Source organism: Dermacentor andersoni, chromosome 7 (genome assembly GCF_023375885.2).
Source record: "Dermacentor andersoni chromosome 7, qqDerAnde1_hic_scaffold, whole genome shotgun sequence".
In the NCBI taxonomy this organism is placed as follows: domain Eukaryota; kingdom Metazoa; phylum Arthropoda; class Arachnida; order Ixodida; family Ixodidae; genus Dermacentor; species Dermacentor andersoni.
In genome coordinates this window covers 10,198,331-10,226,052 of record NC_092820.1, presented here as the reverse complement: position 1 = coordinate 10,226,052, position 27,722 = coordinate 10,198,331, and the positions used below count along the sequence as shown (strand labels likewise).

Genomic DNA, 27,722 nt, shown 5'->3' with positions numbered 1-27,722 from the left:
TGTCACATACTCATACTTTATTACCTAATAAATCAGAAAAGATGCAGGAAGTGTAATTAACAAGAGTGAGAAATAGCAGCAAAGGTGATCATGGATAAATCTTGAAGATGATTGCCGCCGCTGCCAGAGTAGGCCAGCCTTCGTAGGAGAGCACTTGCTGCCCACAAAAGCTTGCTGTCACAGGCCACGTGTGACGGTTCTTGTAGACATAGGCAAGCAATACCTGCACAGAAGAGGAAAGAAAAGGCGAGGGAGGAAATGGGAATGTTGAAATTGGAACTTCAATTAGCAATATGTGCTAAGTAAGAAGTTTGGCTCACATTAAAAATAAATTTAAGCATTCCTTTCTCTTAAATTACGGGTATCTTAAGGTATGTATGCGATGATGTTTCAAATGACTAGTATATTCCCTATCATAAGAAGCCAACAAACACTGACACCAAGGCCAACATAGGGGAAATTACTTGTGCTTAATAAACAAAATAAAGAAACGATAAATTAATGGAAATGAAAGTGGATGAAAAAACACCTTGCCACAGGTGGGAACCGAACCCACAACCTTCGCATTTCGCGTGCTATGCTATACCAATTGAGCTACAGTGGCGTCGTTTTCCCACCCACTTTCTTGGGTATTTATGTGTCCTAGCAGAAACCTGGGAGTGTTAGCCAGCGCCACAACTCAGAGATCTTGTTCCTGGCATATAGTCATTAAGTTGCATAGCAGAGTCAAAGTCAGCCTTTAAATTATTATATGGTGTTTTGTGGCTAAAAAGCCACTTATCAACCTGTCAAACAAGCCTGAAAAGCTTCCTGCAAAATATAATCCATTTAAAACAGTAATTCATTCTGCAGGTAAATGATGTACTAACTTAATTAAAAAGCTAAATAGCGTTTTATATTGTTGAACTAAAAGCAAGTTTGGCATTTTGTGCTGCCTAGCTGTTGCCTTTTTTCAAACTTAAACATGACGCAGTAGAGTAAGCAGGCAGCATGCAAAGGAGGACTGGTGATAAAGTAGTGTTCCAAAGCAACACTCCTAGCTGGATCAATCACTTTTGTTGATATATTTTCATGTGACCCTAATTGGCTTAGGGCAATACCTCACACAAATGATACACCTTGGATGATGCATCATACAATATTGAAAGTATCTCAGGATGTGATCAAACGATAACATTGCCCACTGTCTTGGAAGTGTTAACATGCTGTTTGGCAAGAAAGTGCAAAGTGATTTGTATAGGTGGCTACTTCATCAGTGCATCTATAGCCTCAGGTAATTCTGAGCATCTATGTTGACTTGCACTTGAGAAGCCACTGCACACAAAAGGGTGCATTCAAGTAATGGTCCATGCTGAATAAATGCCCACCTAGTGAAAAGGCAAATGTGGCAGGCTAATGGGCCAGGGCAAATAGATTGCTAAATTCTGATAACACCTCCAATGATATTATTGAAATAGGTGATAAGAAACAGCACAGGTAAAATTGCAGTTATGACAAAATTTTAAAAGCACCTCTGCAAACTGCTGGAACCCTCAGCATTATGCCTGTTCTACACGCACATGTTGCAGCGCAATCTATATCTCAGGCACAGGCGCCTCCACACATCACTTTGTGATCTCCTCACAATAAGGTTAAAAAACAGTCTGGCACAAGCTACCTGATGTGATTCATTTTGCAAGCGCCAGCCAAGTGCTGATGGTGGTAGAGCGAAATTGAAGTTTGTCCTTGTATGGACGCCTCGGCCCATGTTTTATCAATTCTAGCGGCAAAGCACACCTTTTACAGCACACATAAATCTTAAATTAGACTGCTTGCTGATGCTGTACAGTAAATTCCTGTAAAGAACTAAATCACACAGAAAACATTTAGAATACCAAACTAATCAAATACTGGCTTGAATACATTTGTGCATTAAGGAAGCAAGGTGTAATGTACACTGTTGCAGCAAATTTTTACTTATGTGTGGAATACTTGTATGACACAGCAGAGTTAATTTTTGAGTTCTTACATAGCAATGACTACCTACAGGTACATTTTGTAAGGCTTAGGGAAACTAATTATTAGTAGAACTGTGTATGTACACTGGCACTGAGAAATTGGTTATAATAGTGGGAGCTTATAATGGACCACTGCAAAAAAATGCCCGTTTGTGAGACACCGACCAGCTATTTTACCACGAAGCGCTGCCTGGCCTTAACCCATATAAAAATCACTGGGACGACCAGAGAGGGTACAGTACATTGGCTTACACTGATCATGATGAGGTCCCGTCATCCAGCTAGCGCCAAGGTAGTACAAGAAGGATGTCCAGCCGTCTATAGAGTAAAAGGAACAAAATAAGATAGCATCAAGTCAGTTGAAAGGCAGATTTGCAATTACAAATAAGGTGACCCAGTCACAGTCATTCATTAATAAATGCCAAGCTGTCGTGATTTCACTCCCAGATGAAGCGCCTACTAGGTTAAAGGTTTTGCTGCTTATTTAGAACAACACAAGTGAAATTTGTACATCAGCAGACGATTTAATTTGGAATTGTATGGATGAAGTAAACATTGCAGTTATATTTTTGTTTTGCTATAAAGTGGGAACGCTACAAACTGCATAGTCACTGACATAAACGCGCGCACACGCAAGAACAAAAGGGCACAAAATAGGGCGAGTTCAGCCTGGTTCAGCATTACAGCCAGCGCGTCGTCTTCGAATGCACTCCTTTCCGTTGGTTCGTGCTACGTCAACCACAAAGACTAACAAAGCAGGGCAAAGTTCTGACTGGGGTTGCGGAAGACGTGGAGCGCGGTAGTTCTGAACGGCTGAACACAAGCAGAACCCTCGTATAAAAGTAATGGCGAAAACTCGCAGGGCAGAAGAACCCATATATCAAGAATTGTCGCGGGTAACACCTAAAAATATTTACATTGTTGACGAAAAACGAAGTGCAATGTATTTCACTTACCGGAGTGCTATCCGAACGTGCGACGTATACAAAGACGCACCGAGACACGAAGGCGGCGAACGCAGATCCCGTCATTGTGGTAGTAAGCCGTCGGCGAAAACACGCAATACAGCCAATGTCACGAAGCACTGATGCAAAACACACGGCAAACAGCATCAGCACAGCTAAATGACTCCAGTTAATATTCAGTACAAATGTACAGAACGGCTTAGAATGACGCACAACTAGATAACGAACCCACGACCGAGACATTGCGGATGGCAGTGGTATGGTGGCTAGAGGGGGGTAGTGTGTCGGGCGCCTCATCCGCGCCATGGAGGAGGAGCGCGCGGAACGCGGTGAAAATTTAGCCACCGCTAGGGGCACTGCTGTGTTCGAAGGTGCCACGCTTGTGACGGCCGGGCACTGACAAGGCTTCGCCGGCTGCGTTGACGCTTCGCTGTCGCCTCTGTCGTCGTCCGTGAAATTTGTCTGCAGTGTTGGGTCGTCGCGTTGCCACACTGTTCAGACTGTTCAGACTGTTGGATGTAATGAACCCTGCCGTCAAGCCGCTCAAGCACGTGCTTTATACCTGGATGCAAAGGCGGGTATCGATCTTGCTTGCAAAAGCTTTCTGTGTTTAAAGCCCCAACTGATGTCTTGCGAAGGGAGCAGTGGGCCTGAAATATTAAACGGGCTGAAAAAGCGCTTACTAACGACAGCGTGGTTTGTCAACGGCACTTCGACGAAAGATTCGTCGAAAGGACCTACCGGCACACAGTGAACGGTGAGGTTGTGGAATTGCCGCGCGATCGTCCGCGTCTGAAAGAAGACGCCGTGCCCGCTGTGTTCCCTGAGGCACCTAAGTATTTCACGAAGAAAGCTCCGATGAAAAGGAAAGAGAAATATATGCGAGCAGCTTGGACCTGCTGCAAAACGGCAAAAGCTGAACGCAATCAACAGGCAAGACGCCCAGCAAGAAAACACCGTAGCGCATGCGCAGCTACGCCAGGGGCCAGATATACCAGATATCATTGCCTCAAATAAGCAGCACGCCGTGCAACTTGAGCGTGCGTGTCATAATGTCTGCCTACCTGATGCAACATGGAATAAGGTAACGTTTCCAAGTGAACGTTACAGTGAGTTTTTCGGAGCCAGTGAGCTCGAGGGCGAGCAGGTTGACCACATCTTGGTGCCGAATTTGGCGAAATTCAAGTCAGAAAGCAACCAACCGGAATCGTTGTGTTGCTCTGTATTCCTCAGGGGCCAATTGCGCTCACAGTGCACTGTTTCTTCGCCGGAGGAAGCGCAGTCGGTGCTCGACAGCACACATGCACTTATATTGTGTGGAGGCTGCGGCGTGAAACCAGAGAAGCAAGGAAGATATATATCGCTTGCTGGGTGTTATTTTTCCATCAAGTGCACTTACGTATGTGAAAGTAACGGCCCCTGAATTCATTGCAAATACTTGAGAAAACTGCTGCAGAATCAATTTTCACGAAAGCGACGGAACGGGAGAGAAAGTTAAAAAAATAATGAATGAAAATGTTCGGTGCAACAGAGCCCTGACTACACCATTGCCATTTCTACTTTAAAAATATAAGCTCTGCAAGGAAAAGAGAAAATTAAATTTAAATGATTTCAACACTGAACCTTCGAGAGCGAAAAATAAACACGCGAACCATTGCTTCTTATAGGGAGTATGCACTGAAACTCGGCCGCAATGTGGCGCTGCGGTTCCCCGAGCCCGGCGCCATGCTTGTGGTTGTGCCGCAGCAGCCGACGCATGCTTGCAGCTGTGTTCCGTAAGTGTTGTGTGGTGTTCCCTAGCATTTAGGTTTCTCGTGTGTTGCATGTGGCGTTGGTTGTTTGCAATACTGCTGCGTTGGAAGCTTCCTCTACGGATACACGCTGTAAAGACTTGGAAAAGTGCCCACACCGGAGCACGTTGTTGCGCGACAAAAAGCTGCTGTGTACGTCTCATTCGGCGCGACTGCAGTGTAACATGCAACTCAGCGACTACGCAAAGTCGCTGCCTGACCCCGAGCGCAGCAGATACATCATCAAAATCGCGAAATGCGGCGGAGATGACCCGTTGGCGCTGTCCGATGACCACTTTACGAACGATGTTGCTTTTTATCCAAGTGTCGACCGTGCGGACATCAGAGACTATCTAGTCCACGGGACGAGCTTCGTGACGCGGGATCAGCTAAAGAGCTATAAATCCCTGGAGGCTCATAATTACGTCACCAGTGGTCTCGTGGAGCCACCAAGAGTGAAAGTTCGTGATGGCAACGTCGTCGTCGTTGGAAAGGTAGGCTGTACTTATATAATGTACCGCATGTCAGCGGCTTGGGGCATTTTTTCAGTCGTCCAGAAATATAGCGATGGAGCAAGCAATGTATGTGGCGCCCAGTCCGTCGCACTTGTCGCTAGATCGTCGGTGAAGTTGCTGTAATGTTGTTCGTGCTTCATACGCCTGATTTCGTGTTCACAGTGTCTAATCGCGTAAGCTAAACACTGTGATGTATCTTTTCTCCCTGCGCAGGTCCGCCACTCTCAGGCGTTCAGAGATAAGCTGCTGCTGCCGTGGCTGTTGATTAAAGCTGACGGGGAAGTTTTGTGCGCGCACTGTACGTGCATGGCCGGCCTCGGGGAGGCGTGCTCACACGTTGGTGCAGTGCTCTTTTATTTGGAGGCTGTTGTGACACGCCGGGATGGTCAATCATGCACAGATGGGCAAAATGCATGGCTACCGCCTCATCTCGTCAGTTTGGAATGCCGACCGGTGGCAGAGATGGACTTCGCGTCTTCCGCAATGGAAAAACGCCGCCTGGACGACACTGAGGCTGCCCCCCGCGACCCACCAAGTGTTGAAATGCCCAAGCCGAGAGAGGACGAGATGTTAAAGTTTTTCTCGTCATTGAGTAAATCTGAGGGTAGGCCAGCACTTCTCTCGCTTGCCCAAAAATTTGCTGACCCCTACATTCCCTTGGGCTTGAAGTACCCTAAGCTCCTCCTCCGCAATCTGCAAAGGAAGCAGTGCCCAATTTCCTTGGAGGATGTACAGGCAGAATGCCGTAATGTCTTGCAGGACCTCTCAATTGAGCCTGATGTAAGTTTCTTCGTCTCTTTGTAGCTTGCTTACAGCCATACCTTGCCAAAAAAACTAATTGTGCAGGTTGTTGTTGTAATGTGCCGTGCATCCATGTGTCAGCATCTGTTCACAATTATAATTTATGCTAAACCTGCACATGCTGCCTGGGCACTTTTCAAATGTATGCAATATTGTCATGAATCTACAACATCCTTAAAGCATTACAGCAAAACTAAAAAACAATCGAAAGGATAAATATTTGTGTTTGTTTGCACATGAATTGCAATTTCCTGCAGGTGTGTGTACTGATCGAGAAGCAGACAAAGGCCCAATCTGCATCCGAGAAGTGGCATTTATTTCGGACTGGACGCATCACAGCTTCAAATGCAGGAGCGGTATTTGCAACTTCATTGACCAAGCCTTCAAAGAGCCTGCTGAAGAGACTGTGCTACCCAGAGGACTGCAAATTCCAGACTGCAGCAACTCAGTGGGGAAAGAAGAAAGAAGCTGCTGGGAGGGCAGCTTACATAGAGGCAATGCAGAAGCACCATCTAGGCTTTAAGTGTGAAATGTCTGGCCTCCACATAAGCATAGAGCGACCATTTCTGGCTGCAACTCCTGATGGCCTTGTACATTGCAATTGTTGTGGAGACGGCCTTCTGGAGATAAAATGTCCATACTCTGCAAAAGATGCACTTATTTGCGAAATTCCAGAGCGGCAACGATCTTATCTTGTAGTTGATGGCAATGATGCAAAGTTATTGAGAAACCATCATTACTTCAAGCAAGTAATGATGCAGATGTTTGTCTGCAAAAGAAACTACTGCGATTTTGTAGTATGGACACAGAAAGATATTTTTATTGAAAGAGTAATGTTTGATAAGGAGTTCTGCAACGAAATTGTGGAGAAGTGTGCATTGTATTTTGAACGAGTTCTCCTGCCTGAACTTTGTTTCCGTTATTGGACCACTGCTGCTGAAGAAGTAGTAGTGGAGCAAAGTGCAGGCAGTCAGGATGATAAATATTGCCACTGTCAGCAGCCAGAATATGGAGACATGATTAGGTGTGATGGGAAGCATTGCAGTCGACAATGGTTTCACTTTCAGTGTGTTAATTTGAAGAGGGCACCTAAATCGCGGAAATGGTTTTGTAATGACTGCAAGAAGTCGTAAAAAAAGTATTCTTATTATCTTATTATGGGGTTTTACGTGCCAAAACCACTTTCTGATTATGAGGCACGCTGTAGTGGAGGACTCCGGAAATTTCGACCACCTGGGGTTCTTTAACGTGCACCTTAATCTAAGCACACGGGTGTTTTCGCATTTCGCCCCCATCGAAATGCGGCCGCCGTGGCCGGGATTCGATCCCGCGACCTTGTGCTCAGCAGCCTAACACCATAGCCACTGAGCAACCACGGCGGGTGTAAAAAAAGTACTGTACATTTACTAGATGCTTTGCACTAAGGACACATGTCAGTCAAATGGTACAACAGTCGCACAGGTTGGTAAGTGCGGCACACACAAATACAACCTTGTCAAGTGCGCTGACTTTTATGCCGTTAAGCACCTTCGGCTCCAAAAATTCAGTGGGAAGAGTGCTTTTGAGAATGGAGTACTTGTTCCTGACTAACCCAATAACTCTTTCAACATGAATCCTAACATTTGCTAGCCTACGTGTTGCCTCAACAGAGTATGCAGTAAGCTGCGGCTTCCCTTTAGTGAAGGCTGGGATTTCCAGCTTCGCTCCACACATGCCCACGGCATCAGAGATCAAGAAACCCCTGTCAGCCAGCACAGAGTCGCCAGGTAGCAGGTTGCTAAGAATGCCACACGATTCTGTCAGCATTTTGTCACTGGTACGCCCACCCCACCCTCTTGATATGTACGTAATTACACCTTGTGGAGCGATGCCAATTAAGTACTTCACGGTGTTTGCATGCTTGTACGTAGACCATGTTAATGATCTAGGTTCCATGGCTGAAGGTCTGTCCACAAAGACTTCAAAACAATCCAGAATCACAGCTACTTTCTTGCCAAATGTTTCTTGGAATGCCATTGGCATCGTTCTTTGAAGATCTTCACGTTCTGGCCATTTGATCAGACTGCTGAGCCTAATGTAAGCAGCATCAAGCCACCTTTCTACTGTCCTCGTTACGGTTGACTGGTGAATGCCAAACCTGTAAGATAAAACTGCTGAGTTGTTATGTGCTTTAGTAAGTGTTATTGAAGCTAATGCAATAAAGTTCACCAGCACAAAATGGCTATTGCATGCTCAACTGCAGTTCTGCGTAGTGCAGGAACCTTAATGTTACAAATGAATATAGGTATGGCTGTTGCCCAGAATAAAATACCTGTATGCAAGATCTTGTAACGGGACGTTAAGCCGCAACCTCATTAGGAAAACGACCATTTCCTGAAATTTGCTCAGGCGGTTTCGTAATGTATGCCTTACATGAGGCTCAACTAAGATGTAAACAGCCTCCAAAACTGCATAATTTGGCAGCCCTGTGTAAAAAACAACCATGTCTGGGTTGCTGCGGAGCACATCCCTGTCTCCAGGGGCTGCCTTTGCCAGGCGACTGCGTGCAATATCCAGGTCATGCTGAAGGCGGTGGTTTTCTTCCTCCAGTGAAGAGATGTGGGCTGACAGCAGGTCAGCTGTCACCTCTTTGTCTATCATGCCTGCATGATAAATTGAATGTGTGATAACCATATGAAGGGAAAGCACTGGTGTCAACACAATGTATAATGATGTTACTTGTTTCAGCACCTTTACATGAGGATTTTTATTATTGTAATAAATAATGACCTTGAATCTGCCTGTCAGACTGAACTGTTTGTTATACGATTAGCTTTCAGTGCAAAAGAAACCGCATCCCTAATTTTCACACCCATAATGGTCAGATTGTACTGCACATATCGCACCTACACCAACAATAAGCAAAACGAGAACAAGATGAAAGCCGGAGCCAATGTGCCGACATGTGGACTTGCCTTTCTAAAAGTGACATGTTGCCTTGAAGAAGACAAGTCCACTTGTCGAAATGGCTCCTGATTTCATCCTGTTTTGTTCATCGTGTTGAATTTCCATCTCCCGCATTCCCTGTGTTTTTTCCACACCAACAATATAATTTTTGTTAAATATTTGAAACATTTCCAGCTTAAAGGATTGTGTTTTAATCAAGTACATTGAAGACTTTACGTCTGCTCACACCGCTTCGGCCAAAATCAGGACATGCAGGAACACAGGATTTGCAAGCTGTTGTGTCGGCAGCGGCAGGCAAGCGGGGGGCCCCGACGGGCGAACGCGCGGCTAGCGCCGGCGCAGTGAAGGAGACACGGAGCTAACTGCTCCCGATGAAAACCGGAACGAAGACTCCGCCGACCCGCGGCTGTTTATTACTTATAAAGGCTTCACACGCTAGATGACACCTCCCGATTGGTACAAGCTCGTCACATGACAGAAGGGGGGTGCGCCATCTAGCTAAACAACTACAAAACATACATGTACGATGACACAGAGATCTGACAGGGGGCGACACTATACTACATCATCCCCCCCTGGAAACAAAGCAAGCATACAGTGAAACGCGCACACAAGACGCGCACTTAAGTCCAAAGGCAATTTCAGTTCGTTCCCCCCACGTTCACACACACGTGCACCAGATGCACACAAGCACGCACTTAAGTCCACAACAAATTCAATCCATCCCTGCCCAAGTTCACATACACGTGCACCAGTCTTGGGCACCAAAACACGGGCAGTCACTCAAAGTCTGACAAGAAACAGGGCACAAAACTCACTGCACCGCAACAAGGAGCACATTTTATACCTGTGTTAATGAAACATGTGGACTGTCTGCTAAATGTCACAACGAGGCCCTTAGCCGTGGCATTTCGAAGACGGAAATACACTCTACACTACATAAACAAAATCATCGAGCCACGGAGGCCGTTTTCTGTCACGATGAGGACGCGTGCGTACCTCAGAAGAACTTTGGGGGTTGCGACGCGTATCGGTCGACTTCGAAGACCCAGTCGTCCCACTACTATTTCCCTCCCCCTGGTTGGACAATTGAATGTGGTTGTCTCTCAAAGCTGGAGAGGGTTGCCCAGGAAGCTCCTCTCGACGTCCCAACAAGTCCTGGGAGGCTACCAATTCCCCAACGGAATCAGAGACGACTGCTGACTGTGTAGACTCGGAAGTGATACAGTCAGACGCACAACTTAACTGAAGCTTATGACTATGAGAAGACTCTGTCACTACAGACAAGTCATCGGAATGACTATCCAAGTTTGAATACGAGTACAAAAAGTCCCTATTACTTGTACACAACGTACTACCTGCTGGATCCTTCACTACTGTTAACTTAGACACATGCCACGTTTGCCCATCACTAAGTACAAAAATAGATGGTCCTATCTGGGCCTTGACTTTACGAGGTTTACTGTACTTAAAAATTCCTTTCCTGTTAAATCTGATTCTGACGGTGTCTCCCACCTTGACACGAGTTGCCTGAGCACCTCTACGTTTGTCTACGTACTGTTTAGTCTGCGACTGTTTCTGCAAGACCCTTTCTTGAACTTGAGACACAAGACTGTCCTGTTCCCGTAGATCTGCACAGAGCCGCATGGTTCCATCCTTCTTGCGCACCACCACGAGTGGAGACACCCACTCAGTAGCCTCGACGCTCTCGATGACGTCGCAGTCCTCGAGACGTCGCAATTCATGTGTGACCTGGTCACGGAGAGCCAGGGGTAGTCGGCGCAACTTTGAAGATACTGGTTTCACATCTTGCTGCCGATGAATTCGGTGCACAAAGTTGTTGACGAGGCCCAACTCGTCACTGGAAAGGTGATCAAAACCCGGAGGCACACCTGTGGGGCTCTGTACTGAAGGAAGCGATGGTAGACGACATGTCAGCGACGTACCGTCGATCTGTATGCCCAAGCGTTGGATGGCGTCTAAACCCAGCAGTGATGTTCCTGTAGTCGTTACGTGGAACGTGACGGAGCATGACTTTTGGAAAAACTGGACAGTGGCTTGAAACAGGCCTTGAATGTCGATGCATTGCTTGGAGAAATTTTTCAAGTCCACTGTTTGTGACAGTCTGTGCTGTCGACCAAAGTGCTTTCCAAAATCTTCGGCCGTCATCAATGAGACAGACGCTCCCGTATCCACCGGCAGTCGCATGGAGACGCCGTTCACTACGACTGGAACTTCCAAATCTTTTTTAGTTTCAAAAGCGCTTACCGTCAAGACAGACGCGGACGGCTGCCCTGCGGAAGTCGAAGACAGCGTCTCTGCGGAAGAGACGTGTTGAACAGTACGGGTTTTTCGGCAAACTGATGCAAAATGGCCCAACGTGTGGCAGGCGTTGCACCGCCGATTCCTTGCTGGACAATTCCTGTACGTTGCAATATGCTTCGTGCTGCCACACCGATCGCATGCACCACGGTTCCCGGAGGAGCCATGTGCGAAATGTCGGCCCTCTCGGCGGCTTCCCGGAAGAAGTCGGCCCTCTCGGCGGCTTCCCGGAAGAAGTATGTCGTCTCGGCGGCTTCTCGGAAGAAGTATGTCGTCTCGGCGGCTTCTCGGAAGAAGTATGTCGTCTCGGCGGCTTCTCGGAAGAAGTATGTCGTCTCGGCGGCTTCTCGGAAGAAGTATGTCGTCTCGGCGGCTTCTCGGAAGAAGTATGTCGTCTCGGCGGCTTCTCGGAAGAAGTATGTCGTCTCGGCGGCTTCTCGGAAGAAGTATGTCGTCTCGGCGGCTTCTCGGAAGAAGTCGACCATCGTCATGGCCTCCCGGACTACGTCGGCCATCTTGGCGGCTCCCCGGAAGAAGTCGGCCATCTTGGCCCGTCGACGGAACGCCAAGCTGGGATGCTTCAATTCTTCGAACATTTTCGGAGCCGAACGCGCGGTTCGCTCGATGCAAGGCTTCTAACGAGCGTCCAATTTCTTCTGCCTTGTCCAGGGACAGGGTTTCGCCATGAGCCAGCAACTTTTCGCGAACGCTGACGTTCGCTACGCCATGTATTATCTGGTCTCGGACGCGCTCGTTGTAGGCTGTGCCGAAGTTGCACTGTACCGCCTTCTCCTTCAATGCGGTCACGAATTCCAGGAATCCCTCTTCCTCGAACTGCTTTCGACTGGTGAATTCGTGCCGTTCCGCCAGGACATTTGTTGACGCGGCGAACAGCCGGTCAAGCCGCTGCAAGAGTCTCGGAAACTCTGACGCTGGCGGGACCGCATCACTTGACGTTGACGCTGCGCCGGTCGACTGCCTTGCTGCTTCGCTTGAAGCTGACGCTGCGCTGGTTAACTGCCTTGCTGCTTCCTGCTCCTCGTCTGCAAAGTACTTCCGTTGTCCCTCACGCCCGAGAGCGCTGACGAGCGCGGAGGCTCGTCGCGCGTCCGTCCAGTCGCCACCGCCGGCCGCTTCGAGGTGGGCCTGAAAAATTTTCTTCCAGCGATACCACGGGATTAACGGTGGGCCGGGCACTTCAAGAAAAACGGGAAGGTTCGCCGTAAAAGCCATGCCGGGTAGCGTGCAGGAGACAGTGCAGGAGGCAAGCCGGAGCTCGCCGCAGGAATGGGCAAGGAAGAACAAAGGGGGCGAGAAGGCCTAGGCTCGGAAGCCTCGCGACGCCAAGTGCATCGGCGGCGTTTGCCTGCCGTGCGGACACGGGAAGGGTCGCTTCACTTACGAAGCTCGTTGGTTTCCCGGGGCTTCGGTCGGAACCGCTGCGGGAATCCCATCCTCGTCGCCAAAAGATGTTGTGTCGGCAGCGGCAGGCAAGCGGGGGGCCCCGACGGGCGAACGCGCGGCTAGCACCGGCGCAGTGAAGGAGACACGGAGCTAACTGCTCCCGATGAAAACCGGAACGAAGACTCCGCCGACCCGCGGCTGTTTATTACTTATAAAGGCTTCACACGCTAGATGACACCTCCCGATTGGTACAAGCTCGTCACATGACAGAAGGGGGGTGCGCCATCTAGCTAAACAACTACAAAACATACATGTACGATGACACAGAGATCTGACAGGGGGCGACACTATACTACACAAGCCCTAGAAACAAAACTGTGCGATACTTGCATGCAGAAGCTTGGTTATTCTGCAGATCCGCTTGCAGGTGGCACTGAGCTGTGGCTAGATTTTCTTGTAGAACTGGACATTCCAAGCATGAAGGCTCCTCGGGAGCTGCAAAATGAAAGCACGCAGAAAGGAAACAAACTAGTTGAAAAAAAGCAGTCTTCAGTGGAACCTTCGCAACAAAACACTTTGCTTGCGTGCGCAAGTCTTAACGGGCTGACTAAATGGTTTCTCCATTTACAAATTATTTTGTGTTGCATCTGCATGCACCGTTACTGTTAACAGCTTCAAACGCAGTATTCGATCAGCTGTGAGAATTCAAAGACAAACGTCCTTGCGCACATAACACAGAAGCCTAAATGAGCAATTGCCATGCTCCAGAGCTCCATACTCTCTTAAGTACGAATGCATAAATGTTTACTTAGCTTACATGCATGGCCTACAAGGTGTTGCATTGCAGTTTGTTCTGATGAGGGGGATTCTTCGTCACCTGCACAAGAAATGAACACTGTAATTTATGTGAAAGCAAGAGCGTAAACTGGACGTTGCCCCCGGCACCCTCGCCCCCCCCCCCCTTTTTTTTTAATGTTGTGCACTGCAGTAAATGCGTGCTGGCTCGCGTATATTAAATTACACAGACGCAGTACACAAGGTTCAATAATGGACAGCTTAAGGTTGGTCCAGTGCAATATGCAAATTAAAGTAGAAGAATGTAAGTGTGAAGTGACGCCTTCGTACTGAAAGAAATCTCCTCGGCCGCCGTTCCTGCAGCGATGGGCGCCGCGTTCGTGCTCGCGCTCTCCGGTCGCTGCCTTAATTCAAAGGCGTTGGCTGCAGAACTCGCGCGCCTTCGTTGCTTGAGTCGCATATACCTGTAAAAAATTAGTTCGATTAGTTCATAATCACTTGTTTGACTGCGTACAAAATTAATTTGCACCTGTCGCTTGCGCTTCTTCCAGCGTGCGTCGTGGACTTGTAGCCGAGATCGAGGCTCGGCGCCCAGTCGGGATTAGCCTCATCCATCAAATAAGCTGGTCGTCCTGAAAAATATAGCCCACTGGTACGTTACAGAGCTGCATGCAAAGAATTGCGCTAAAAAACTAAGCTTTAATGCCGCTGCCGTGCTTACCTGTGATGAAATGCGCCCCGCAAACTCGGTAATGCGTCGCCAATTCGTCCAGGTCTTTGCGACGAATTCTGCTCAGCCACAGAGCTCTGCGCCTTGAAGACAGCTCAGCTGTCCTAAGACACTGTCCTTCTTTGACTTTGGGCACGACATAGAAGCCCAGCGGTTGAAAGTTCTCATCGTTGGGTTTGTTTTTTGACCGGTTGGAACAACCGTAGACGGCGCAGTTCACCATTGCGGCTCGGCGCGCAACAACGTGCTCCGGTGTGGGCACTTTTCCAAGTCTTTACAGCGTGTATCCGTAGAGGAAGCTTCCAACGCAGCAGTATTGCAAACAACCAACGCCACATGCAACACACGAGAAACCTAAATGCTAGGGAACACCACACAACACTTACGGAACACAGCTGCAAGCATGCGTCGGCTGCTGCGGCACAACCACAAACATGGCGCCGGGCTCGGGGAACCGCAGCGCCACATTGCGGCCGAGTTTCAGTGCATACTCCCTATAAGAGAAAATATTAAGCAGTTTACACTCCAAAACGCATAAAGAAACAAACACTCACGACACAGTTTGACTGTTCGCTCATGTAAATGGATTAATTCACATGAAGTTGGCGAAAGATGTGAAATCTGGTCAATGCTGAGAAACATTTAATTATAACCTAAACGCCGCTTGCCAGTTGCGTCTATCAGAAATATTGTGGTTTTCGTTTATGTTAAGTAGCACCATTTAAAACTTCAAACGCACGCTTTTCAACGAACTAACAAAATTACTAGTTCATGTCCTGTTAACACGGACGCGGCGTGCAATTATTGGAAACAAGGTGAAAGTAAAAACACGCGGCCCAACGCGATACCGGCCAGCGCCGCTGGCACTTGTCGCGCAGCCAGCGCCATCTACGGGGGCCGCCATTTTTCATCACAAATTTGTGCACCCCTCCGCTCCCGCCCGTCACACTATCCCCCTCTAGCCACCATAGCAGTGGCCGTTTTTTTCAAACTTCCTGCCTCCCAGTGTTTCCAGCACAGAATGAGATGTCCGACAAATTTGGATTGTGCCGCCGAAGTGAAATGCAGCGCGGTGGCTCTGTCACACCGCTGTGCAACGCCGGCGTTTCGCTTCTGCTGCTGTCAGTATACCTGCGCCGCAAGCATAGAATGGTTTCCAGGCGTCGTGTGCGCGCCCCGTATGGAAAACAATAACACGCGCTTGATTGTTGATGTTCTGGTGTGAAATTATGTAATATTAAAGCCAATTAACTTATGTTGCTTCCAACGAGTTCGATTTGTCTGTGGCGTTTTTTATTCGCTAACGCCGATGGCCGACGGTAACCGCACTTTGACACGTCGTTTGGCATTTTATGCACTTTTAGACAAAAAGATCTAGAAAAGTTCTTGAGTTAGACATTCTGAATAGGTTTACCAAAACAGACTCTAGTGACACTAGTAGTGGGTTTTGCCGCAGATAGAATATATACTAGCATATTCCAAGTGCTGAGGTTATGTTTAGAAGAAATTCTATTTTCCGTCTTATCGTAGACCAAGACGCCTATAGCCGTTTGTAGCCGTTTCAAGAAGTTTTTAAGAGGTTCTGTGTTTCGTGGGAAGGAAGAGGCAGCTGACGGCCGTATAAGCTGTTGCGTTCTTTCCGCCAAACTACCCGGCCTGGTAGTGCTGTAAAGATGCTGTATAAAAGTGACACGCGGTGACAGGGAAATTATTATACTTAGCAGCCGATCGTACGTGTTGTAGCTTAGGTCTTCTTTCTTGTGCGTTTGTGCTACCCTTAATAATGAGCCATTTCTTGACTATGTTCTTGACTATGTAACCGCGTTTGTGTGGATGCGTAGACGTGTGCTTTTTGTTGTACTTGTAAAATGCAAATAAAATATTTTCAGGCTTACTCAATCTTTGGTGTCGTGTGCGTTTATTCCAGTCGAGGCCATCGTGCCACCTGGAAACCGCATTCTGTCAGTAGCCCTACACGACATGCAACAGCTGGAGCGCGGCGGCACAATTTAACTCAGGGTAACGGCGGCGCAATAAACGAAAAACCGCTCGGGATGCCCTTAAAAACAGAGTGTGCCTTAACTCGATATGACTCAGCGCTACATGTATTCTGCTGCGCCTCGATCGTGCTCCCGCCAGTTTGGTTGCTGTGTGGCAAACGTAGCGCCGACATAAATATGTAGGCGCTACGTTTGCTACACAGTGAGTGAGTGAGTGAGTGAGTGAGTGAGTGAAAAACTTTATCAGCTCTAGATTCGCTGGTCTTCTGCGGTCTTCAGATGGAATCGTCCATCTTTTAGCACAACGGTCGGTTGCCCTTAGTCCAGGGCTCCGCTGGATGCTGCTGCCAGTTGTGCTCGCCGAATCAGACCTTCTTGGTCGACCTGGCGATCGCTGGAGAGCACTCCCTCCCATTGCTCCGCACTCGGGTTTGGTATAACGGGTACCACGTCTATCTTCTGGCATGCCCACGTTATGTGGTACAGCGTGGGTGTTTCGTGGCACCAGGGGCATTTGTCATTGTATAGTGTGGGATACATTTTGCTGAGTACGTGTAGGTTCGGGTACGAGCCCGTTTGTAGCTGCCTCCACGCGACAGAGCCCTCTCTGCTAAGGGAGTTGTGCGGTGGTGGATACCGCTTTCTGCAGCCCTTGTAGTAATTTATTATTGCCGAATAGTCTTGGGGTACAGGTTCGGTCTCCTCGAGGTCGCCTACGTTGGATGCTCGGTAATAAGTGTACCCTCGAGCTATCCTGTCCGCCTCTTGGTTCCCTGCCACTCCCGTGTATCCCGGCGTCCATACTATCGTATGCCTAATTGGTTCTTCTTTTGTTTGTCGTTCTGTTATGTGGTCTCCGGAGCGGAGTATGCGGAGTGCTCCGTGCCCTATTCTGCCGCGTAGGTAGTTGCGGCACGCTGTTTGCGAGTCTGTAAGGATTGTTAGAGACCGTTTAGACCGATAGCCCTCCGCTGCCGCTAGAGCGACGGCCGCTTCTTCAGCCTCGAATATCGTACAGCCTTGTAGTGATGCGCTGGTGATCTCGCGTAGGTTCGAATCGATCACCGTTGCTACCGCGTTGCTGTTGCTCTGACCCGCTGTTCTGGCGTATGTGGCTGCGTCCACATATACCGTCGTTTCTTGGGGTGCTAGGGTCTTTTGTAGGTATTCAGCCCTCGCTTCTCTGCGTGCTTTGTGTAGGTTGGGATCCATGTTCCGGGGTATTGGTGCTACTTTTAGTGTGTTGCGATACTCATCCGGAATTGTTTCGGTCCTCTGTATCTCTTGAAGTTGATCGGCGCAGCCTAGTTTCTTCAGGAGCTCCCTGCCAGATGGGGTCTGCTGTAGTCTGCGTTGTTGGGAGACTAGTTGCGCCTCTTTCAATTCGTCGAAGGTGTTGTGTAGTCCTAAGGCTAGGAGCTTTTCGGTTGAGGTGTTGTGGGGAAAGTGGAGTGCGGTTTTGTAGGCTTTGCGTAGAATCGCGTCCGCCTGTTGTACCTCACTCTTGATGGGATTGTAGTATGGGAGGCTGTATGCTACTCGGCTGACGACCAAGCTTGTGACCAGCTTGAGTGTGTCCTCCTCTCGCATGCCGTGGCGTCCGTGTGAGATGCGCGTGATCATGCGGGCCACTTGTAGGGTGGATGCCTTGAGTAGGGCGAGGGTGGGGTGCAGCGTTGGTTTGACTGTATCCACATCCCCAGGACTCTGATGAGCGTCTTTTCCGGTATCGGCTTCCCCTGGAGGTAGACGTTGAGCTTTAACTCGTCGCTGGTGGGGACTGTGCGGTTTTGCTTTCCTCTCCAAACTCTCAGGAGCTCGGACTTCTCAGTGGAGCAGGCTACCCACGAAACACAGAACCTCTTAAAAACTTCTTGAAACGGCTACAAACGGCTATAGACGTCTTGGTCTATGATAAGACTGAAAATAGAATTTCTTCTAAACATAACCTCAGCACTTGGAATATGCTAGTATATATTCTATCTGCGGCAAAACCCACTACTGGTGTCACTAGAGTCTGTTTTGGTAAACGCATTCAGAATGTCTAACTCAAGAACTTTTCTAGATCTTTTTGTCTAAAAGTGCATAAAATGCCAAACGGCGTGTTAAAAGTGCGGTTACCGTTGGCCGTCGGCGTTAGCGAATAAAAGACGCCACAGACAAATCGAACTCGTTGGAAGCAACATAAGTTAATTGGCTTTGATATTAAATAATTTCACACCAGAACTTCAACAATCAAGGGCGTGTTATTGTTTTCCATACGGGGCGCGCACACGACGCCTGGAAGCCATTCTATGCTCGCGCAGCAGGTATACTGACAGCAGCAGGAGCGAAACGCCGGCGTTGCACAGCGGTGTCACAGAGCCACCGCGCTGCGATCACTTCGGCGACACAATCCAAATTTGTCGGACATCTCGTTCTGTGCTGGGAACACTGGGAGGCAGGAAGTTTGAAAAAACGGTCACTGCCGCCCGCAATGTCTCGGTCGTGGGCTGGTCGTGGGTTCGTTATGCCAGTTGTGCGTCATTCTAAGCCGTTCTGTACATTTATACTGGATATTAATTGGAGTCATTTAGCTGTGCTGATGCTGTTTGCCGTGTGTTTTGCATCAGTCCTTCGTGACATCGGCTGTATTGCGTGTTTTCGCCGACGGCTTACTACCACAATGGCGGGATCTGCGTTCGCCGCCTTCGTGTCTCGGTGCGTCTTTGTACGTCGCACGTTCGGATAACACTTTTTCCGGTAAGTGAAATACATTGCACTTCGTTTTTCGTCAACAATGTGAATATTTTTAGGTGTTACCCGCGACAGTTCTTGATATATGGGCTCTTCTGCCCTGCGAGTTTTCGTCATTACTTTTATACGAGGGTTCTGCTTGTGTTCAGCCGCAACACCAGTCAGAACTTTGCCCTGCTTGTTAGTCTTTGTGGTTGACGTAGCACGAACCAACCGAAAGGAGTGCATTCGAAGACGACGCGCTGGCTGTAATGCTGAACCAGGCTGAACTCGCCCTATTTTGTGTCCTTTTGTTCTTGCGTGTGCGCGCGTGTGTGTCAGTGACTATGCAGTTTGTAGCGTTCCCACTTTATAGCAAAACAAAAAAATATAACTGCTATGTTTACTTCATCTATACAATTCCAAATTAAATCGTCTGCTGATGTACAAATTTCACTTGTGTTTTGTTCTAAATAAGCAGCAAAACCTTTAACCTAGTAGGTTCTTCATCTGGGAGTGAAAACACGACAGCTTGGCACTTATTATTGAATGACTGTGACTGGGTCACCTTAGTTGTAATAGCAAATGCTATCTAATTGCACTTGATGCTATCTTATTTTGTTCCTTTCACTCTATAGACAGCTGGACATCCTTCTTGTACCTTGGCGCTAGCTGGATGACGGGACATCATGATCAGTGTAAGCCAATGTACTGTACCCTCTCTGGTCCTCCCAGTGCTTTTTATATGGGTTAAGGCCAGGGAGTGCTTCGTGGTAAAATAGCTAGTTGGTGTCTCACAAACGGGCATTTTTTTTTTTTGCACTGGTCCATTATAAGCTGCCACTATTATAACCAATTTCTCAGTGCCAGTGTACATACACAGTTCTACTAATAATTAGTTTCCCTAAGCCTTACAAGATGTACCTGTAGGTAGTCATTGCTATGTAAGAACTCAAATTAATTCTGCTGTGTCATACAAGTGTACCATACATGAGTAAAAATTTGCTACAACAGTGTACATTACACCTTGCTTCCCTAATGCACAAATGTATTCAAGCCAGTATTTGAATAGTTTGGTACTCTAAATGTTTTCTGTGTGATTTAGTTTCTTTACAGGAATTTACTGTACAGCATCAGCAAGCAGTGTAATTTAAGATTTATGTGTGCTGTAAAAGCTGTGCTTTGCCGCTAGAATTGATAAAACATGGGCCGAGGCTTCCATACAAGGACAAACTTCAATTTCGCTCTACCACCATCAGCACTTGGCTGGCGCTTGCAAAATGAATCACATCAGGTAGCTTGTGCCAGACTGTTTTTAACCTTATTGTGAGGAGATCACAAAGTGATGTGTGGAGGCGCCTGCGTCTGAGATGTAGATTGCGCTGCAACATATGTGCATGTAGAACAGGCATGATGCTCAGGGTTCCAGCAGTTTGCAGAGGTGCTTTTAAGATTTTGTCATAACTGCAATTTTACCTGTGCTGTTTTTTATCACCTATTTCAATAATATCATTGGAGGTGTTATCAGAATTTAGCAATCTATTTGCCCTAGCCCATTAGCCTGCCACATTTGCCTTTTCACTAGGTGGGAAATTATTCAGCATGGACCATTACTTGAATACACCTTTTTGTGTGCAGTGGCTTCTCAACTGCGAGTCAACATAGATTCTCAGAATTACCTGAGGCTATAGATGCACTGATGAATTTGCTACCTATATGAATCACTTTGCACTTTCTTGCGCAAACAGCATGTTAACACTTCGAAGACAGTGGGCAATGTTATCGTTTCATCACATCATGAGATACTTTCAATTTTGTGTGACGCATCATCCAAGGTGTTGCATCATTTGTGTGAGGTATTGCCCTAAACCAATTGGGATCACATGAAAATATATCAACAAAAGTGATTGATCCAGCTAGGAGTGTTGCTTTGGAACACTATTTTATCACCAGTCCTCCTTTGCATGCTACCTGCTTACTCTGTACTGTGTCATGTTTAAGTTTGAAAAGAAGACAACAGCTAGGCAGTGCAAAATGCCAAACTTGCTTTTAGTTTAACAATATAAAATGCTATTTAACTTTTTAATTAAGTTAGTACATCATTTACCTGCAGAGTGAATTACTGTTTTAAACCGATTATATTTTGCAGGAAGCTTCTCAGACTTGTTTCACAGGTTGATAAGTGGCTTTTTAGCCACAAAACACCATATAATAATTTAAAGGCTGACTCTGCTATGCAACTTAATGACTATATGGCAGGAACAAGGTCTCCGAGTTGTGGCGCTGGCTAACACTCCCAGGGTTCTACTAGAACACATAAATACCCAAGAAAGTGGATGGGAAAACGACGCCGCTGTAGCTCAATTGGTAGAGCATAGCACGCGAAATGCGAAGGTTGTGGGTTCGGTTACCACCTGCTGCAAGGTGTTCTTTCATCCACTTTAATTTCCATTAATTTATCGTTTCTTTATTTCATTTATTAAGCACAAGTAATTTCCCCTATGTTGTCCTTAGTGTCAGTGTTTGTTGGCTTCTTATGATAGGAAATATACTAGTCATCTTAACCTTAACCTTTAACCTTTTTACCTTAAGATACCCATAATTTAAGAGAAAGGAGTGCTTAAATTTATTTTTAATGTGAGCAAACTTCTTACTTAGCACATATTACTAATTGAAGTTCCGATTTCAATATTCCCATTTCCTCCCTCGCCTTCTTTTTCCTCTTCTGTGCAGGTATTGCTTGCCTATGTCTACAAGAACCGTCACGCGTGGCCTGTGACAGCAAGTTTTTGTGGGCAGCAAGTGCTCTCCTACGAAGGCTGGCCTACTCTGGCAGCTGCGGCAATCATCTTCAAGATTTATCCATAATCACCTTTGCTGCTTTTTGTCACTCTTGTTGATTACACTTTCTGCGTCTTTTCTAATTTATTAGGTAATAAAGTATGAGTGTGTGACATGGTGTGAAGTTGATGTCTTGCTGCATTTTCGCTTGCACTCATCTTTTATGCATGAAAAGCTCATCGTACAGTTTATGAAAAAAAAAATAACAGCATATTATGATTTATCTTTCAGTTCTGGTAACATGCAACGTACAAGGAATTCACTAATGGATGATATGCCGAAGAACTGGCCATTATTTCTGCGTGATGCTGTGCAAGCATGTGGCGTTACTTACAAGAGGCACCCACAAAGTAAGTTACAATTTACTTTTAAATGAAGCATGGACATCAGATAAAATATATTTATATTGCTAGTTAGAGTGGTTCGCAGAGTGTTTTTCCAGATGTGTACAATCCTTTATTTCTTAACTCATTGCAGCACAGTGTTCTGTTTCGTATACTGGTGTAATGCTATTGTGCCCCCTGTAGCTGAAACCAGGATGTAATTTTTGCCTGAACTGCAGCATCACTGACAATTTTTCTTTGCTAGAGGCTATTTCAATTTGGTGGAACCCAGCAGGGCGAAGTTTTGTCAATAATGACATGTTTCATGCAGAGATGTTCTTGTTTAGGTCAATGGGTGAACATTGGAATGATATCATCATACAATACAGATTTTGTTTCATTTGCAAAATAATTCTGACAGGCGGCATTCAATTGATTGGTCTAATTAAAAAGCACTAATTGACCAATGAGGTCTTACTACACTATTCCCATGGTTCACATCTGGAAAAACTACCTGTGCATCACTCTATCCGACAATATAAACTTTTTTTTTTCTGATGTCCATGCCTCGTTTAAAATAAATTGTAACTGTGGGAAAACGTCGTGTTACTGTAACAGCTGCCGCAAAAATTTGAGGGAATGTCTAATAAATGTCTTCAGTTGTTCTTGTCAAGCTGTCCATTAGCCAACTTTTAGCGTAACGTTAGCAGGGCTTACTGAAGTACTTCTAGACGTCCATGGCTACAAAATGTCTTGATCAAGACAGCTACTAGGCTTTTGAATTAGCCGTTCAAGACATCTTTTAGACATCAAATAGCTGCTTGCGTGTTTCGTGGGTAGCCCTCTTGCTCTGACGTAGTCCTCTACGCAGGTGGCTGCCTCTTGTAACTTCTCTTCTATCTGTCTGAGCGAGCTTGTGTTCACCCAGATGGTGATGTCGTCGGCATACATGGCATGGTGTATGTCGTCGATTTCATTTAATTGTTTTGCCAAGCCAATCATTGCTATGTTGAAAAGCGTGGGGGAGATGACCGACCCTTGAGGCGTCCCTTTGTTTGGAGTAAGGAACTTCTCTGATCGGAGCCCTCCGAGGCCAATCGTTGCCGTTCTGTTTGAAAGGAAGGCTTTGACGTAGCCGTAGACTCCTCCCGCAGTTCAGGTCGTTCATGCCCGTGAGGATAGCCTCGTGGCTTACATTGTCAAAAGCCCCCTTGATATCCAATGCCATTATTATATTCTCCCCGCTACTGGGAACGTTCCCGAGTACTTCTTCTTTGATTTGAAGCAGTACGTCTTGGGTGGATAATTTTGCTCTGAATCCAAACATGTTGTGGGGATACAGTTCGTTGTCCTCCATGTACTGTTGTAGTCTCAGCGTCACCACTCGCTCGTACAGTTTACCCAGGCACGATGTGAGCGAGATCGGTCTGAGGTTCTCAATTTGCAGTTTCTTGCCCGGTTTAGGAATCATCACTACCTCTGCATGCTTCCACTCCTCGGGGATGGTCTCAGCTTCCCAGTGTTTGTTGAGAAAGTCGGTTAATTCTGCGACTAACCCTTCACTGAGGTTGCGGATGAGTGCGTTATTTATCTTGTCTGCACCCACGGCCGTGTTTCTGGTTGTGCTTCGAATCGCTGCGTAGACCTCTTCTCGCGTGATGGGTCTGTCCAGGTTATCGTTTTCTCTTCCTCGGTAGCGCTCTGCGTAAGCTGCTGGGTTTGTGTCCCCGAAGCATTTAACGCGTACCTTATCCAGGAGTTCCGAGTCTTGTTCCTCGAACTGGTGGATGAACCGGTAGATGGTTTTGTTGTTTTCTGTCTTGGTCTTGGTCGGATCTATGAGAGCCTTGAGGGTATGCCACGTCCTCGCTGTGTTCAAAGTTCCGTTGAGGGAGTCGCTGAATTGCTGCCAATTTTGCCTTGCCAATTGCGCCGCGTACTCCTCTGCTTTCGCTGTGACTTCTGCGATCTTTATCTTTAGCTTCCTGTTATATTTTTGTTTCTTCCACCTCTTCGTGAGCCCGCGTCTAGCTTCCCACAGCTTGAGCAGTCTGGCGTCTACCTCGGGCGTCTGCGTCGTTCGCGCGATTTCTTTGGTGTACTTGCGCTGTTTTTCAATAAGCATTTTCCCCCACTCTTCTATCGATTGGATCCCGTTCTCGGCGAGATTCCTATCGCATGCGTCTCGAAAAGCGCTCCAGTCCGTAATTTTTGCCGATCCCAGCTGACGCCTTAGCCTGTCCGAAGTTACTTGCGTCTTGAGTATGTAGTGGTCACTACCTAGGTTCTCTAACAGGTTCTCCCACACTGCTTGTTCCGCTCCTCGTATGAACGTGAGGTCGGGGCAGGTGTCGGTACTAACGCTGTTTCCGATTCTGGTTGGAGTGTCTGGGTCTGTGAGGAGGTTGCAGTCGGTGTTCTCTGCTGCCTCCGCTAGCGTTTTGCCTTTTGGGTTTGCTGTTTGGTATCCCCAGCTTTTGTCCATGGCGTTAAAGTCTCCTAGGATGATTAGCGTGCTGTCTTTCGCTAATTTGCGTGCGCCATGGAAAAGCTCGTGGAATTTTGCCTTCCTCTGTTTCGGGGGGCTGTATGCATTTACAATAAATATATTGCCCCTCTTTCTTTTCTTCTTTGGTATAATTTCTACAATCACGTGCTCTACGTCGGTGTCGGCTATCCTGTCGTGGCTTATGGCGATGAGTGCCTTGCTGACTAGGGTCGCCGTTCTTCCTTTCTCTTGAGTCTCGTAACACGTGTATCCTGCGAGTGTTGGTGTCGTGCCCGTCTCTTGAAGCGATATGATGTCGGGCGGTGTTTGTTGTGTATGAATGTATTGTTGGAGGAGGCCCTGCTTCTTACGGTAGCCTCTGCAGTTCCATTGCCATATATCTAAGGTTTCTTGCTTGCTTAAAGTTGTACTGGCCATGTTTAAGCCTCGGTGTTGTTTGCGGATGTGTCGGCGAGGGATGCCAGCGCGGGGCGGTGGTAGGCCTTCTCTCTAATGTTCTCGGTAAACTTCTGCTTGTGGATGCTGCTTCGGAGCTCTGTGACTTGTAATTGCACTTGCTGCATTTGTTGCTGCATCATGTGCTGCATCATTTGCTGAATCTATGCTTTAAACGTGGCGAAATCCTCGTTGCCTGCTTGCCATGGGGCTTGCATGCATGGGTTTGTACGGTCTGTGGCTGCGGAGGGTTGTTCGACCTAAGGTCTCGCACTGCCTTCGTTAGCTCTGCTATTTGGCGTTCCAGATCTTTCTGCCTAGCGCGTGACAGCTCTAATTCGCGTCTAAGCGCTATTTTCTCCGCGTCCTCCTGTCTAGGCTGTTCGCGGTTGCTGCTTGTGTTGTTCTTTTCGTTAGCTACCCCACCCGAGTGCGGAGCAAACCAAGGGTTTTCGGCTCCCCAGCTCACCTTGACGCCGCCGCTCTTTCGGGTAGGCTCCTTCTTTGTCTTCTTCCTCTGCTGCTGCTGCTGCAGCTGGCTCCCTCCCTTAATGGCCAGGGGCGGCAGGGGCGGGAAGGACCGTGACCGGCTCCGTGAACGGCTCCGCGACGCCCGGGATCTCGAACGGCTCCGCGAAGTCTCCCCCTCCGAGCTGAACCATCTCGGCTTCTTGCCGCGGTCGTCCCGGCTGCGACGTCTGCTCTCGCGTCCGCCGCCGTTGTTGCCGCCGTTGGCCTTGCCTCGCACGTCCCTGGCTTTCTTTAGTCGGTCTTGGCACTCCCTAGATCCGGTGGCGTGGTTGCCTCCGCAGATCAGGCATCTCGGGGTACACTGGTGATCCTTTGGCGGGTTCTGCATCCCGCACTGTTTGCAAGCCTTGGCGTCCGGTGTGGGGCACACGTCGGAGCGGTGACCTTGTTGGCAGCAAACGTAGCAGATTTGTCTTGTGGGCCGGTACGGGTAGCACTTGTACTCGGCTCCGCAATAGATGACGTGTTTCGGTGTGATGGGTCCGTCAAAGGTGATGACGGCCGTCTTGGTCTTGCCTAGTCTTCGGGCGCTGTGGATGGTGACACCCTGTGTGCGCGTCCACAAGTCGGTTTTCAGTTCCTCCGGTGTCGCTCTGGGGTCCACTCCGTGTATCACGCCACGCCGGGTGTTTTCTGGTGCGGCCACGTAAGCGTTCACGTCATATGAGCGTCCCTCGATCGTGAGGCTAGTGATGCGCCTCGCGAGCTGGGCGGCCTCCTCGTTCGGCGTGCTCACGATTATTATGTTAGACCCTGTGCGGAGCCTCGTGATCAGGTCTCTTCCCTCGAACTTGTTGCTGCATGCCGCGGCTACGGCCCGGGCCACTTGAAATTGTTGGAGCGACTTGACTACGAGTCCCTTCGGTCGCAAGATAATCTTAAAATCGTCTCTGGGGAGCGGGGGCAGCCTCTGCCTAGGCTGCCGCTGCGCTCCTTTCCCGTCATTTTTCAGCGCGCCGGAAGCTGGCGCGGCAGCTGTCGGCGGTGGGGCTGGGGAATTCCCGGCGCTGGCGGCGTTCCATCCGTTCTTCCTCTGTCGATTCTTTTGGCGTTTGGTCATAACCAATTCCCAATTTGCTTCGTCTACTTTGTGAGTGTCTTGCTGCTCCTGCATGGCGGAGTCCTCGATCTCCCCGTCCGCCGAATTCTCGGAGTCGGAGGCGCCGAGGTGGTCGTCGTCCATCTCTTGCGCTTCTAGCAAATTCTGGTCTAGCCTACTCGTCGATGGCTCAAAATTCGGATATATCGTGGAGCGGGAGTCGGGTCCTGGCTGCATAGCTATCGCTGAGCGGGTCTGGCTGCCCGCAAACGCCCGTATAGTCGTGCTAAACCTCGGTAGGCTTAGCGGCGAGCGTTTCCCGTCAAAGTCCGGTAATTTGCCAAGAAATGGTCCTACCGTCTTGAAATCGGTGTCCGGGTGATCCAGCTTGTGAGCTCTCTCAGATCCAACCCAAAAGTTGGCGGCCCGGTGGGTCGAGATAGTCAGTGAGGGTCGGAATCTACGGAACCCATGCGACGAACATCCGCACTGCTCCGCTTCTTCTTCTTCCGAACCTGCTACACAGCAACTAAACTGGCGGGAGCACGATCGAGGCGCAGCAGCCAGAAACCCAGTAAAGCCGCAGAACACCTGGAAAAGCGTGTGCAAAACCCCGTTTCCGGATGGATGGATGGATGTTATATGAGCGTCCCCTTTGGAACGGGGCGGTGGGTTGCGCCACCAAGCTCTTGCTACTATGCTGCCTAATATCCTACCTAGGTTAACCAATGAAAAAAGAAAAAAAACTATGAACTACCGCGTCTAAACCTTCTGATCCCCTATTGCGAATTGCGCTTTTGTACGTCTCCGTCTTTTGTCGTTTCCCTACTTTTCTTCCACTAATCCTCCAATCGCCTCTTACTAATGTCTATTGCGGACCTGTTTGCTTTACCACTGCTCCCGCTGAACCCAAGGGCTTCAAGGAGGCCAGTGGTGCCTAAATCGACCGCTGGGTAGACGTCTTCACATTCTAATAAAATATGCTCCGTCGTTTCCCTAGCTTTACCGCAGCAAGCACATGCTTCTTCTTCCTTCTTACATCTCGCTTTATAGGTGCGTGTTCT

At 48.0% G+C, this 27,722-nt stretch overlaps 4 protein-coding genes and 1 long non-coding RNA gene across 5 annotated transcripts; 2 read left to right on the top strand and 3 right to left on the bottom strand.

The window, feature by feature from the left end:
- Nucleotides 1-27,722, bottom strand: LOC140219378 (uncharacterized). The gene is made up of 3 exons (XM_072289152.1): nucleotides 25,558-27,722; nucleotides 2,250-2,315; nucleotides 1-223 (listed from the first exon to the last, which is right to left on the bottom strand). The coding sequence occupies exons 1-2, from the start codon at nucleotides 26,893-26,895 to the stop codon at nucleotides 2,271-2,273; spliced, it is 1,383 nt and encodes a 460-aa protein (XP_072145253.1). The 5' UTR covers nucleotides 26,896-27,722; the 3' UTR covers nucleotides 1-223; nucleotides 2,250-2,270.
- LOC126535646 (uncharacterized) lies at nucleotides 4,647-7,201 on the top strand. Its single transcript, XM_050182451.3, has 3 exons — nucleotides 4,647-5,246; nucleotides 5,481-6,047; nucleotides 6,326-7,201. Exons 1-3 carry the CDS (start codon nucleotides 4,938-4,940, stop codon nucleotides 7,199-7,201), a joined length of 1,752 nt encoding a protein of 583 aa, XP_050038408.3. The 5' UTR covers nucleotides 4,647-4,937.
- Nucleotides 6,364-8,708, bottom strand: LOC140219430 (uncharacterized). The gene is made up of 2 exons (XM_072289227.1): nucleotides 8,476-8,708; nucleotides 6,364-8,289 (listed from the first exon to the last, which is right to left on the bottom strand). The coding sequence occupies exons 1-2, from the start codon at nucleotides 8,706-8,708 to the stop codon at nucleotides 7,506-7,508; spliced, it is 1,017 nt and encodes a 338-aa protein (XP_072145328.1). The 3' UTR covers nucleotides 6,364-7,505.
- On the bottom strand, nucleotides 13,093-14,754 carry LOC129385989 (uncharacterized). The gene is made up of 5 exons (XM_055073160.1): nucleotides 14,257-14,754; nucleotides 14,065-14,167; nucleotides 13,866-13,999; nucleotides 13,558-13,617; nucleotides 13,093-13,235 (listed from the first exon to the last, which is right to left on the bottom strand). The coding sequence occupies exons 1-5, from the start codon at nucleotides 14,486-14,488 to the stop codon at nucleotides 13,093-13,095; spliced, it is 672 nt and encodes a 223-aa protein (XP_054929135.1). The 5' UTR covers nucleotides 14,489-14,754.
- On the top strand, nucleotides 18,119-21,952 carry LOC129386015 (uncharacterized). Its single transcript, XR_008613497.2, has 3 exons — nucleotides 18,119-19,007; nucleotides 19,619-19,678; nucleotides 21,714-21,952. It is a non-coding gene; the product is annotated as an uncharacterized lncRNA (long non-coding RNA).

Excerpts from the sequence above, each read along its gene's own strand:
- LOC126535646 (XM_050182451.3), top strand. The coding sequence starts at position 4,938 with ATGCAACTCAGCGACTACGCAAAGTCGCTGCCTGACCCCGAGCGCAGC. Across the intron at positions 5,247-5,480 it reads ACGTCGTCGTCGTTGGAAAG|GTCCGCCACTCTCAGGCGTT; the intron begins GTAGGCTGTACT and ends CTCCCTGCGCAG. Across the intron at positions 6,048-6,325 it reads ACCTCTCAATTGAGCCTGAT|GTGTGTGTACTGATCGAGAA; the intron begins GTAAGTTTCTTC and ends AATTTCCTGCAG.
- LOC140219430 (XM_072289227.1), bottom strand. The coding sequence starts at position 8,708 with ATGATAGACAAAGAGGTGACAGCTGACCTGCTGTCAGCCCACATCTCT. Across the intron at positions 8,290-8,475 it reads TTAGTTGAGCCTCATGTAAG|CCATTTTGTGCTGGTGAACT; the intron begins GCATACATTACG and ends AGCATGCAATAG.
- LOC129385989 (XM_055073160.1), bottom strand. The coding sequence starts at position 14,488 with ATGGTGAACTGCGCCGTCTACGGTTGTTCCAACCGGTCAAAAAACAAA. Across the intron at positions 14,168-14,256 it reads CGGGGCGCATTTCATCACAG|GACGACCAGCTTATTTGATG; the intron begins GTAAGCACGGCA and ends TATATTTTTCAG. Across the intron at positions 14,000-14,064 it reads GGAAGAAGCGCAAGCGACAG|GTATATGCGACTCAAGCAAC; the intron begins GTGCAAATTAAT and ends AATTTTTTACAG.
- LOC140219378 (XM_072289152.1), bottom strand. The coding sequence starts at position 26,895 with ATGCAGCCAGGACCCGACTCCCGCTCCACGATATATCCGAATTTTGAG. Across the intron at positions 2,316-25,557 it reads GAAAGAGCGGCGGCGTCAAG|ACGGCTGGACATCCTTCTTG; the intron begins GTGAGCTGGGGA and ends TTTACTCTATAG.